The sequence below is a fragment of the Manis pentadactyla genome, chromosome 5 (genome assembly GCF_030020395.1).
Source record: "Manis pentadactyla isolate mManPen7 chromosome 5, mManPen7.hap1, whole genome shotgun sequence".
In the NCBI taxonomy this organism is placed as follows: Eukaryota; Metazoa; Chordata; class Mammalia; order Pholidota; family Manidae; genus Manis; species Manis pentadactyla.
This window is the reverse complement of record NC_080023.1, coordinates 96,489,376-96,503,455: the sequence shown is the minus strand read 5'-3', so window position 1 is coordinate 96,503,455 and position 14,080 is coordinate 96,489,376. Positions and strand designations below refer to the sequence as shown.

Sequence of the window (14,080 nt, the reverse complement as noted above, 5' to 3'; positions counted from 1 at the left end):
TTGGAATCTAGGCAGTCTTACTCTAGAGAAGTGTGGTCTGATAGAACTTTTATTCAATGACAGAAATGTTCTGTATCTGAGCTATACTATATGGTAGCCACTAGCCACATGTGGCTATTGAAAACTGGCAATGTGGACAATATAGCTGAGCCTTTGCTTGGAGCATCTTTCCCAGCCTTCTTTACCTTTCTATTCTGCATTCAGGTCCAAACTTAAATATTTCCCTAGGGAATGTTTCCTTGAACCATCTTGAACTGCAAACATTTGAGTCCCATTATCACCTGTCACCACCCCTAGTTGAGCACTTAGCATACTGAATTGAAATTCCCTGGACATTTACCCTGTCTTCTATTATATGGCTATAAATCTATTGAGATAAAGCACCATGGCTTGTTCACCTTTGTTTAAGCAGCACACTGTTGGAGAAGGAAGAGAGGGAGGGAGAGGAAGTTAACTGTAAAACTAAAGAAAACTAAAGAGCTAATGTCTTGCTTTCCACAGTTAAACAGACAAAAAGTAAATGTTTCCTGGAAATCCTTCATAATATGAATGATAGGGACATAAATGTGAAGTTTTATGAATACGACATACAATTTAAAGAATTATCTTTGTTTCAAGCTTTTAATTGAAATAATTTCCCATCTAATTTACTTCTTATGGTGCTTTTAGAATTCTATATCACTTTTATTTGCGAATTTCAGACATGCATTGCTCTGGGAATATATTTCATATTTTATATTTTTAAGATGCCATTAATAGTAGAGAACCCAATATGTTCTATAAACATATAAAATGTGTGACTTAATTATAAAATACTTCACAATTTGTAATAGTTAAGTTATGAAAAGTATGCATTTTAGAATCGAGAACTATAATAATATTAGTAACAGTAATATATAACAATTATTGAATGCTTACAAAATGCCAAGTACTTTACATAGACTATGATATTTCATTCTCAAAATAACCCTACAAGGTAAATTCTACTATTATATCATATTACATATAGGAAACAAAATGCTCAGAGAAGTCAAGTTCACACTTGATAGAAGACTTAGAAGTTAAATTGAAATCTAGGCAGTCTTACTCTGGAGAAGTGTGGTCCCATAGAACTTCTATTCAATGACAGAAATGTTCTATATCGGAGCTATACCTACTATATGGTAGCCACTCAGTGGCTATTGAGAACTGGAAATGTAGATAATATAACTGAGCAGTTGAATTTTGGTTTAATTTAATTTAATTGCTTTTAATATAAATAGCTGCATGTTGCTAGTGGCTACCACAGTGAACAGCACAACTCTAGAACCTAATTCCAAATCACTGTATTCTATCACCTCTCCTACTTTTAAGTACAGACAGTGTAAACAGGATGTTGGAAATGTCACACCATAGACAGACACTGTGTTAGCTCTGCAACTAGTTAAACCTGGGTGTCTTTCTGTTTAAGAAGAGAATGATAAAGATGTTTAAAGAACAAAAACTTTCCAGTTTACCCTTTTATTGAAAAATAGATTCAAATGCTAGGGAAACTTATCCACAATGTCATCCTGAAGTAAAATTTTTACCCCTTTCTTAATTTTTATATTTTCTTTTGAAAAATATGTTGAATTCCATTTACTCTGGTTCATATAAAGCTGAAGATTAAGAGTTGCTTTCTCAAAAAAAAGCTCCTAATATTTTTTATCCCCTCAAAGTTCAAGAAATGCTAACACCATCAAGAATAATACAATTCTAAGACACTTTTGAGTCCTCTTTCATTAATCCAAGTAACAGTTTGTATTAGTCAGTGTTCTCCAGAGAAACAGAACTAATCAGATGGATTACATGTGTGTGTGGAGAGAGAGAGAGAGAGAGATTTATTTTAATTGGCTCACATGATTATGTAGGCCGACATGTCCAAAATCTCCAAGATGGAACAGCAGGCTAGAGACCTAGGGAAGAGTTAATGCTATAGTTGAAGTCCAAGACAGTATATGGGGAGAATTCCCTCTTCTTCAGAAGAAGTTAATCTTTCTATTAAGGCCTTCAGTGATTGGAACATGCCTACCTATGTTATGGAGGGTAATCTGCTTCACTCAAAGTCTGCTGACTTAAATGTTAATCTCATCTAAAAAACATTTTCACAGAAACATCTAGAATACTTGGAACCAATATCTGGGCACCATGGCCTACCCAAGTTGACATGAAATTAACTGTACCATAGTGCACTTAACATTTCTGTGTGCAGTACAACAAATTGCATTGTTCTTTGGAGCACATTGGAAAGGAATTTGACTAGTACTAAAGGGCAATGTTTTTATATAATCAAACAAAACTGACATGTTTAATAAATCACCAGACAGAGCACTCTGAATAATGTTATATTGTTTCATGGTATTCTAAAACTCTGGGATGCTAATTATTATCAAACACTACTTTCTTGTTTTATATAATGTATAAGTAAAAGTATGAAGACTACTTTAAATATTATCATTTTCCCCATAGTGAATATATACAAGTGATTGATGGTAGTTGAAGCTGCCATTATTTCCATCAAATAAAAACAAAACAAATCTAGTATTTTTGGAAGAGAAAAAAAGCTTAGTGATAGAGCTGATGGGATATTATGTTACCCATGCCATAATTAAACATGGAACATAGCTAATGTGAAAGAATAATTAGAATATTTGTTCGTAATTCTCCTGTTTACATTTCCAATATGAAAACTAAGTGTTAAATTACATTTCTTCATTGACTGCAAACTCAGTAATTAAACTATTTAAAATTTAATAACAATATTTGGTCTGTTTTCAATTTCACACCAAGAATTGAAGCTCCGTACTTTCCTAACACAGCAGGTTTGACTGAGGCATGAGGTTTTACTTAAGCAGAGGGCTGTCCTTGAAGAAAGAAGTAGAGGCAGGTATTTCCTGCATTTTTATGTGTTCTTACCTGTAGTAGATATTACTTTACTTTCCTCACAAACTACAATGTTGATATTGCTCTCTTACACATTTGAATAGGAAAGATGAATCATAAATAAAAAATGTCTTCCCTGTTCACGTTGTATACGCATGATGGCTGTGACTTGGATTATTCTTAGGAGTGCTTGAGAATTCATTTATATTCACCTATTTCTTTAGACTCATTGTCCACCTGAAGTTTTCACCAAGCTATCCCATTCCTGGTTGTCCAGCAGACTGTCTGCATGTGGCTGTTTGAAAGGTACAATTTTATGTTACATTTGAATTAGAAACTGCTGGTGCAGCCTTTAAATTAGTAGTTTGCAAAATAGAAAGTGACTATAGCTTTCTGACTAAGAAGAGAAGCTGTACCATGTGGCAAGTTTAACACAAGACTAGTGAGATTATTCCTAGAATGTTTAGTTAATAATCACTCAGCTTGTGGCTTTATATATAGCCTTGATGAGCAAACCTGTTTATTGTTACCCTAGCCTCTTGGTTAAAAGATACATTCCTGGTAGATTAAGCAAATTTTATAGTTTTAGGTGAGTAACTCTGAGAGTCTTTTGCCTCTTCTCCACAAACATTAAACAGAGGAACTCTCATTCAAAATAATAAGAAAAAGTGTGTGTCTAAACTCAAAGAATCTTACCTAAATCCTTTGCTTACACTTACCACCCTCCAGTCTCCTGATAGTCAGCTTCTCTGTCCTCTTTCTTCTGTAACTGGAATGAATAATACTCAGCACATTTTATAGAAGTTGCAGAGCACGTGGGTCAAGATTCTTTTCTCTCAAGGCTTGTCATCACATACTGTGGTTTTCTATAACTTCTTTTCAGTTTAACCAGAACTGACTCAAAGTTTAAGCTTGTAATTTTTCTTTCTACTTTCTGGTTTCCCAGTGGCTTCACAGTATTGGTTGTTTAAAAATGTGTCTCTGTATATCTATTTCAGAGAAATTTAAAGAATAATCTGCTCTCTCTCTCTTTGTCTGGTGAATCTCATTCAGCTCTACACAGGGTCTGTCCGGTCCGGCCATCCCATTTCATGCAGTAAGCCCAGCTTTGAAGCTGCAGATGTCATTATCGATGCCATTGCTTTCCATCTAATACCGTCTAAAGCTTGTCAGTGGCCCAGATTAAACTGTCCAAGAATGTGAATGTAACATTTGTGGTTTTCCTGGATCTCCGGACCATTTAAAAATTCTAAAACTTCATTCTTATTCTGAGATTTGATTACATTAAATACTTGACCAGACTGGCTTTCCCAAAGTAGGCATTCAAAACAGGCAATGGTAGTAACTCATGACCCCTTGTGGACTTTCATTTTTGATACTAAGTCTGTGCCACTCTGCAGTCACCCTCTGAAGAGATATATAGGCCTCTGGATTCTCTGATTTCTCTCTTTAAACAAATTTTTAGGATAATTCAGTGTGATCTTTCAGCTTTTAATTGCTAATATAAAATTTATTGACTCATAGAAGGTTAAAACTGGAAGGCCTTGGAGCATCTCTAATTCCAAGCCCCTTATTACAGTTAAGAAGTCTTATAGTTTTTTGAAGAGTTTTCCTGATTTAGGCTGGTGTGTTTCTTTAAGTGTGTCACTATTATTCTGACCTGTTTCTGCAAATTTATGATGTAACCCACAATTTATGGATACTGTGAAGTGATTCTGGATAATTTTTGTTTGCTGCTTTGTTTTGTGAATGTGTGCTGTAATCCTGTTCACCTGTACCCAGTAGCTGCTGAATGCTTTTCTAGAGAGTACCTTATGATGTTTGAGCATTCATGCAAACATGAATATTCTCTGGGAGCATTTTTATGCACACTGAAACTGCCCTGTTGTAAGAATTATAGAACAATTCAGATCTTTGGCAGAATGGCAGTATTCATTTTTCCAGCTCTCAGAAACTAGCTGATAGCTTTATACAAAGGACTATCTGTTCACCTTTTTAAAAAAACTTCTCTTTATTAAAATTCAAAGTGGTATAGAGTACTGTGTTCCATACACAGAAGGAAATGCTTCCTTTCTATAGAAGCAGTGCATTTCTAGTTCCTACTAGAAATCTTTAAGAAATCTTTACTTACTTCACAGAGCATGATTTCTTTTTGATATATAACTAACTCAACACCCAGATTATCTCTATTAGAGGGATCTACAGAACTCTTTCATGTTCCTCTGTTATGTAATGATGATAACTAAACTTGTATAATATTTCATTCTTTATAAAGTGACTGCCCATGTTACTTAATTTTCACAGCAGTCTGAAGAGAAAGGCAAGTGTTAAGAGCCATAGCTAAACGCAATCCCGGGCCCGCTTCCGCAGTCAGGGCCGGCAAGACCATTCCCATCATTCCCCTGCCTTTCTCAGCTGCACCCGTTCATCTTGCCCATTCCAGGTTCCACCCCTTGTCACACTGAGTCATGAACCTCTGCCCTGCTCTTTTCTCCTTAAGATTCCCAATGCTTTTCTGAAGCATCCCTGACTTTTCTGAAAATGTGGCATCATGTTGCATAGCAAAGGTTTCCTGCCACCGCACAAACCACCCCTTCCCAAAGTTCACCAACATCATATGTGTCCATCCACCTCATACAGAGGGAGAGTGTTAAGTACCAAACAGTGGAGCATGACCAGAAAGCCATGTGTTCTGACTGTAGATCCGGGGCTCCACTTGTCACTTCAACAATATCATGAATAACCGTTTGTTTAGCACATTATAGTTTACAGATATATTTCATTTACATTAACTCTTTTTAATCTCTTTAATAACCCTGTGAGGTAAGTATTATTGTTCCATTTTGCAGAAAGCCGATGTGGAGACATAAGGAATTGACTTACCTAAGGCAATGCCTATTTGTTATCACTTGACTTTATCCTTTCCTGTGAGATTCATTTACATAAAATTGATTTCAACTCTTACCTCACATCTTGTGGAAGTCCAGTAGTCCTCCAAAGATTTCTGTTAATTACTAGGGGTTTATAGCCTCATAGTCACCTCTTTCTACAGCTAAGCCCTTGATGGCAACTGAATCTAATCTTCTAGTCCAGGCAATATATCTCTCAGCTTCAGTGCAACCCAGATATGAAAACTAGTCTTTTCTTTATGTATTTTTAACTTTTTGTAATATCCAAAGCTGTACACCCCAGAAGTTGAAGAAAGCAATTTAGACAATTTTCAACATGAACGTGCATTTTGCCAGAATTGACATACTATTCTGACTTTAAAAAATAATTTTTACATCTTGCTACAGAGTAAATGGATTCAGTACTGGAATTTTTACTATTTTTATATTCTTTTTACTATAAAATACTGCTTCATAAAATTATTTGTTATTTAGCTTTGGTAATGACTGATATATCTATTTAGAAAATTTTAACCATAGAATAAATTTACAGAATTTTATAGCATTAGTAGTTCTCAAACTTTCTGGCCTCAGGACCTTTTTCACTCTTAAAAATCACTGAGTACCCCCAAAAAGCTTTTGCTTGTATGAGTTAGAGCTATTAGCTTTTATTGTAATAAAAATTAAAACTGAGAAATTTGAAAAATATTTATTTTTTATTCACTTAAAAATAATACCTTTTATTTCCTTTTTAATTACATGAAACCTAAAAAGACATATTTTTATGAATATAACTTCGCAAAAAAAAATGAGAAGAGTAGCACTATTTTTAATTTGTGTTAATCTCCTAAACTGTTAGTTTAATAGGAGATAATTGGATTCTCATTGCTATGTTGTTGCTGTTGAAGTATAGGAAGAAAATTGAGCTTTGTAGAGATGTGTAGGTGGAAAAAGGAGAAGTATTTGAGTCATGTTTTCAGCTAAATGTGGATATTCTTCCTTTATACTATTAGGTAGAAAGATAGATGCAAGCTGCTGGGGAAGCGGAAGATAGGGTTCAAGGAAAAAAAGCGTCAGAACTGCCCGGGTAGAGGGTCCCATGTAAAGACAACAAAGGCTTTGCGGCGGTAACTTCCTCCCTATCGGGACAGGCGTAACCATTCCCAGTCAGAGCACAACACAGGTGCAATGAACAAAACTAAGAATTGCCCAAACCACCCTGCATCATAATATCATTAAAATAAAATGTACAGTGCCATTTTTCTCCCCCACCCACTGTGGGCTTTTCCGTGTGCATTCTGGGAAAGGACATGTGCACTGAGAGAGATGGCTATGTAAATGACTCTGTCAATCAAGTGACTTCACCTTGTCAATCAAACAGGTGCTTCCTACCCAGAATGTAATAAAAAGGCCTCCCACGTAAAGAATCAACCCTTCTTCAACCCTGACTCTGGCCCGCTCCTCCTTTGGAGTGTATTTAAATAAATTTGCTGTGTTTGGCTATTATGTCTCTGCCTTTCAATTCTTTGCATCTTCAGGGACAAGAACTGAGAAAAAATTCCTCAAGTAATAATACTACATCAAAATTTGACAAGTGGTAGTTTCTTAGGGATTGTCACTTAACTGTTAGGTGAGCCCAGATAACCCATAGGTTGGAAAATGGGTTAAGACTGCTAAAATTCTAATAACCCTATTGAACTCTAGAATTTTTTCTGTTGTGTTTCTATGTGCTAGACACTGTTCTAAGCACTTCACATATACACCTCATTAAAGCCTCTCAATAACTCAAAGAGAAAGGTGCTATTTTTGACCTCATTTTATGCAATTGAGAAAACTGAGGTATAGAGATTCTCTGAAATGAATTTGCTATTTTAGTACTCAGCTCCATTGTTTTACAGGATAGTGAATTCAAAGTAAAATAATGCTAATTACAAGGATAAGTTATAGAATTACAGTTATTGGTAAGTATATGACATATTCAACACTCTAATGATATCTTGGTAAAATTACAAAGGGAGATAATATAATTCTTCTTTGGTAGGCCAAAATCTCTTATTATTCCTTTAGTATGGCTCCAATTATATTGTCACAAATGATCTATTTTTATTAACTTGTTTCTAATGTAATATTTTTCTGAATGTGACACCCAAGAACTACAGTAATATAGCTTCTGAATATAATTTTTAGCTAATCATTGTGCTTTTGCATATACTTTCCTTGCATTGCTATAAAAATATCATTTAACTAATTTTGAGAATCTGTGTTTTGGATGCCAGGAGAAACTTAAACAACATAGATTTTCAGGGTTGCAAAGATTCATAAAAGGGAGGTAACAGTTTCGGATGTTATAATAAATTTTTTTAAAACTGGGCAGGCAAAACATAGCATGAGGACACATAATTCCTCTGAAGGCACAGGAAAAGGGGCATGGGCGCTAGGAGAAACATCACCATAAACAACTATTTTTCCTGCAGTAAATCTTAATGGTACTTTCTGGGAGCTTCCCAGAACACAGTCAGCTGAGAAGCCTCTGATCAATAATGGGTATTTATTCTTCAATGGGTTGAAGAAGGGTTGATTCTTTAGGTAGGAGGCCTTTTTATTACATTCTGGCTAGGAAGCGCCTCTTTGATTGACAAGGTGAGTTCACTTGATTGACAGAGCCATTTACATAGCCATCCCTCTCAGTACACAAGTCCTTTCCCAGGGTCAGAGATGCAGCATTTGCATAAGATTTTGGAAACCTGGTTGTTATAGGATGAGAAAAGAATAAGATAAAAATTGGATGGAATATCCCAGTTGAGATTTATCCCTCAAATCTTCCCTCTGGTAGATGAAATAAACATTAATTATTAATATTAAAGCACTCTAAAGAGAATTTTGGGGAACTAGTTTACTCTTCACTTCTGAAACATATCAAGATGCATATATTAAATTAATACTGGACATTATGACTCAGACAACTGATAGATTGGGGTTTTTGCATGAGTCATTACAGCTCAGCGTACCATAAATATCCTATAGATACAACACCTATCCCTCTTTAGGGGATGCTGGCTCTCTAGTCCCCCAGATGGTGCCAAGTGTTTGCTTTCATTTGGTTTTGGTTTCATCACTTGCCCCCGCAGAGCAGGAGGATGGGGAGGAGGACATGGAGTAGAAGAGATGATGGACAGGAAGGGCAGAAGAAGAGACAAGATGTAGTAATAACTAGTTGTAAAAGCATTTGTATAAAATGTTACAATTTACAGTATGTTTTATATATTTTGTTTCATTTAATCCTAACCAAAAAAGAGTGTATGTGGGGGGGGGGGGGGAGGGGGGCAGGGGCTGTGGATTGAGGTGTCCTATTACTAATATCTCTTTTAAAAATGAACAGACTGGGGTCCAGGGTAAGTGGCTTGCTTAAGGCTATGCAGCCAGTATGGGGCAGGATTTAAATCCAAGCATTGTGGTTCCTAATATTGTGGGCTTTTCTCAATACCACCACTTTGGCTGTGTTGTTTTCACAATATGTGCAAGAAAGCCTCCTAGGATGTCAAGCATTTGGGCAGAATGTCCAGAGATAAAGGAAAGCCTCTGTAATCCCTCCACCAACCTGGTATCTAACAAATATAAGGCATACATTTTCCCACATGCTACCCAGGACACAGGCGGGTGCCCTTCTAGGAGACTTTGGGCTGTCTGACCCTGACCACCAGGGCGAATGTTTTGTAGAAAATAGAGTTGCCAGAGACAAATGAAATAAACTGGGAACTTCCCAGTTAGTGTCCTTTCCAAGCTACAAGCAGTGCACTCTCCTGATGAAAACAATTTGCCATATAATCATTACTTTTCACTTGTAATTTTTGGATAACTCTTCTGGATAAGAAATACATGATCTCTGTTGACATAGAGAGTGCTGACTAGCTGCTTTTCATATTCAGTGACTGAAAAGAGAAACTATTTCACCTGCAGCAAGAGGGATGAAGGCTAACTGTGGTGGAGATGTTCTGGGGAGAGAGCCAGAGCAGGGAGAATTTCCTTCCCTGGGGTATGCTTTCAAGGCAATAACTGTTATCTCTTGGAGATCTTCAGGGTACATTTATTTTAATTTTTTATTTCCAATTAAAAAATACTTTTATTATCACTATGAGATATTTCAAGCAAATTAAATTCTTCTTGAGGATAATATGACAAATACTCTGGCTATTTTTCTACATAAAGGAGAAAGTTGAATGAAAATTATTATATAAAATTAAGGCAGCTATAACTGTGGTATATACATGTGGTAGATGAAAAATGATCTGTGAGAATTATTAGGGCAAGAGATCCATTTTAATTTGCTCATTTTCTTACTCTCCTTTAAAGCTACTTATAAATTCAACACTTCAGATTATGAAATGTGACTTGCATATCCTTACCTGCCAGCTCTAATTGCTTATTAATACTGCCATTTTAACAATAAATCCTAAGCTATTCAAAGTAGTTCAATATCTGCATTCAGAAGTCATCACTGTTAGAATATAGAAAAACAACAATAGAAGGCAAAGGCACCGATAAATTAGAGGACCACAGATTTAACTTTTAGGAATGTAATACATCTCAGCTGGTGCCTGTGTTCTAAGTGTAATAAGCCTGCATGAAAATTCATGGCTCCAACCTGGAATAGTTGGTCATATCAATTAATGTAGTTTTTACTCAATAGTTCTCTTCTTTAGTTGAAACTGCTTTATAACAGAAATATAAACATATTTTCAAAATAATGCTAATTAACTGAAAGAATGAACCCAATGATCTTGAAGAATAGGGAAGCATATTTCCTTTTGAGCTTTCCCTAAAACATAAAAATTATTCTATACTTTTGACATTTAGCATATCACAACATGTCCCATGAAGTTATTTATCATAAACTCTATTCTTTATGTTCCACCCACAGTACTGTGCCTACAGTAGTATAGATTCTCAATAAATGTAAGTTTTTATTTGTCTTGCCAATGGGTTTCAGCCCCAGGGCAAGTTCAGTACAGATTCAGTGTGACCAAAGAAATGAGAGTAGAACATTCTTGGGGTGAAAGGGTTTCTACCCAACTTTATTTCCATGATGGCAGGTCAGTCAATAGAATCCTGTCTGCTCAGAGTGAGTCTGCACGCAGCAAGCCAGTCTCTGCCTCTGGGCCTCTCGGCCCGCACAGCCATCCTCTGCGCTGCCACCACTCCAACTTTGTCTCTGCTCTCCTTCAGCCTTGCAGCCATGCCACCATGTGTCGCCCAGAGCACTGGATGGAGCTCTTTATATAGAGTCAATAACAACTCATTGACCACACTTGTGAAGTGAACTAGCCGACCAGGGCCAAGTGAGAATCCTGGCCATAGAAACCTTCACTTTATCCACATTATTAAATTTAATTTGTTAATTTTTCAGGAGACTGCCACTCTTTTCTCTGCTAAGCCATCTTGAATTAAAGTTTTTTTTTCACGTGGCCTGCAGCTAAGATACCTATGCTTTCCACATGAGTTTTACATGGATTACTCTCACCTATGTGTGGCTCATTTCAGGTGCAAAGATACTCATTTATTTGAAAGGTAATTGTTAACCATGGCTGGGAGGAAATAATTCTGCTCGAGAAGGCAAGCATGTTACCACTTTTTACTGGACTGATTCCAGAGAAGCAACCTGGTGAAAATAAGTATCAAACTTCATAACTTTTCTTTCATCAAAGTTAAAACTACAAAGAAAATGTTGGACTTTTTAAAATGGCAGTTCTATTTCTAGGGGAATAACAATAATGATGGACTGATGCATACAGAGAAAAGTGAGAGGTCATCATGTTTTCAAAACAATTGAAAGGATTTCTGGTTTTTTCCTAAAGAATTTATATCTGACTCAGAGAATTCTAATATCAATAGGATATTAGTGAAGGATGTTTAACACATCCCATTTCTAGGGCAAAGTTGGTAACATGAAGTGTGATTGAATATTTAAACTACTCTCTTGTCTATACCTTTAAGTGCATTTTCTGTTTAGAATGGGATTAAAACTTTCACAGTTTTTAAAAATTAGTTTAATAATACTCTGTGATAGTAGTGAGAATAGCAAGAAAATAGAATTTATTTTGAGAGTGTCGGTGTATTTTGTTTTATGGAAGATATGTGTTCTTGAAATAGTCTCTAAATAAAATAATTATAAGTGTACCTCTGGAGTTCCCTCTTAAATTTTACTCTGTAAATAATTTTACAGACAAGGAACCCATTAATTATATAAGTGAATGTTCAGATGTTTGGTAGTCTTTAATTTAAAAATTAAATCTCTTTTTTTTTGTAATGGAGTGTAGAACGTATGAGTCTTCAAAAGGAGTAATTCTTAAACTGGAAAGACAATATGGAAAAAAGGAGTCAGAGAGAAGACCCACCAGTTGAGGACTAAACTTACTTTTTGATGGAAACTACCAAGAATTTACACATACTATAAATGAGATTCAAAGGAAAATTTCCCGAGAGGAACCACTCAACATGTGATTTGCAGCCATGTTTCCAATGAGATCAGGAAACTGTAAATGTGTGTAGCAAAAGCTTTGATGTCATAAACGTTAACATGTTGTGGATGAGCAAGGCGATTTCAAGGACAAACAGCAGGCTCTGATGACTGGAAGGCCTCTCAAAGCCAGGAATTTTAAGTTAACAATTTTTACTTTTGCTTGCTTAGTAAAAAGGGGCATTTTCTCTGGCTTTTAGGGGGTATTACAGAATTTTTCTAGCTTATTCCACCCCCTTTCTTATCTAAAGGTGATCTCCTTACTCAATGTCCCTAGCAGGAAGAATATTCTTTGATGAGATAAATGAGTGTTTCCATTCATTTGGTATTTAAGATTTCTTTTTCCATTTTAAATTAATTAATTACTTTGGTAAAATTAGTTCCAAATTAGTAATTAGTCTGAGTAGAATATGCTAGTTTTTTTTGAGACCCAGTCATTTAAATTCATTTATATGTAAATTTACATAAGTGGAATGAAAGCTTTCTCTTCCTCCATAATTGTTATCTCCCTGGAAATAATCATGTCAAACAGTTTGGTGTGTATCTTTATATTTTTGCTTTCCTTTTCTCTATGAGTACACACACCCTTGTTCATTTATACTTTAACAGATATTGGCGTTCTGTTATGCACTAGATATGGTTTTAGGGGATTCGGATAGAGCAGCGAACAGCCCCTGCCCTCACTGAACTTACACATTTTCTATTATAAAAATGTAATAAATGCAATAGATACTCTGCCATAGCCAGATGTTCTTTCACTCAACAGTGTGTAATAAGCACTTCACATCAGCACTTGAAACCCCACCATATTCTTTTTTTTCCACTTATACACCTTCAAAGTATCTTTACCATCTATACATTTTCCCTTTCCATGCATGCGTGAACTCACTAAAATCTGGGCTTTTTCCCACGACATCCACTAAAATATGGTTTATCAGGTTATACATGCTTATCACCAAGTCCAGTTGGTGCTTTAAATTCTCACTTTCTTGGCTTCTTATAGTATGTGAAGCAGACGACTCTCTACAACTCCCCGACTACCTTAGCTCACACAGGAGCTGCTTCTTCAGGGTCTTCCACCAGTGCTCCTTGTCTTCCGTCTAAATGATGGTGTTTCCTGGGGTCTGACACTGGCCCTCAGTCTCCATTCTGTCTCTAGGTGGTTTCATGCCCCCCTCCCCCATGAATTCACCCACCACGTATATGCCAATGAATTCAAATCTTTATGTTATTTCATCCTATACATCTCCAGATGTGTATCTTACAGGTCCACCCAACTAAATGCAGAGCAGGACCCATCTTCCCATTCATTCCTATTATTCTGCCTACATTTCTTAGTGGAAGAAAACTCCCTTTACCCAACCACCCAGATAGGACACTTTGGACCCTTTTTTAACATTCCCCTCTCTTGTGTTCCCACATATAGTCTGTAGCCCTATCATGTGTCCCATCTATAATCTTCTCTCATCCTGTCACCTATCTCAGTTTTGACTATCATCACTTATCTCTTAAATTAGGGCAGCTCTCCCAGCCTACATCTTCTTCCACTCCAATGCATCCTTCACACTACTGCCAGAGTAATTTTTCTAACGCAAAATTTTTATTATGTTATTCTCTTTTCAGAAGCATTTCTGTGGTTTCCTATGAGCTTTACATTAAGTACAAAACCTTAGTAGCTGTATGCTGCACTACAGCTCCCTGTAACTGGGCACCAACTTGTCTCTAGTCTCATCTCTCATTAAGGTATGTCTGAATCTCTGCTCTCATATTCTGAACT

The 14,080-nt window shown here is 36.1% G+C and overlaps 1 protein-coding gene across 2 annotated transcripts in view; it reads left to right on the top strand.

Moving 5' to 3' along the window:
- ARSJ (arylsulfatase family member J) overlaps positions 1-14,080 on the top strand; it is a 62,263-nt gene that overhangs the window by 38,748 nt on the left and 9,435 nt on the right. The window contains exon 2 of one of the 2 annotated variants that reach the window (XM_036920796.2): positions 3,126-3,207. The exons of the other annotated variant lie outside the window; for it this stretch is intronic. Coding sequence (XP_036776691.1) covers positions 3,191-3,207 — 17 coding nt within the window. The 5' untranslated portion in view covers positions 3,126-3,190. The remainder of the gene's footprint in view (positions 1-3,125; positions 3,208-14,080) is intronic. 2 annotated transcript variants of the gene reach the window in all.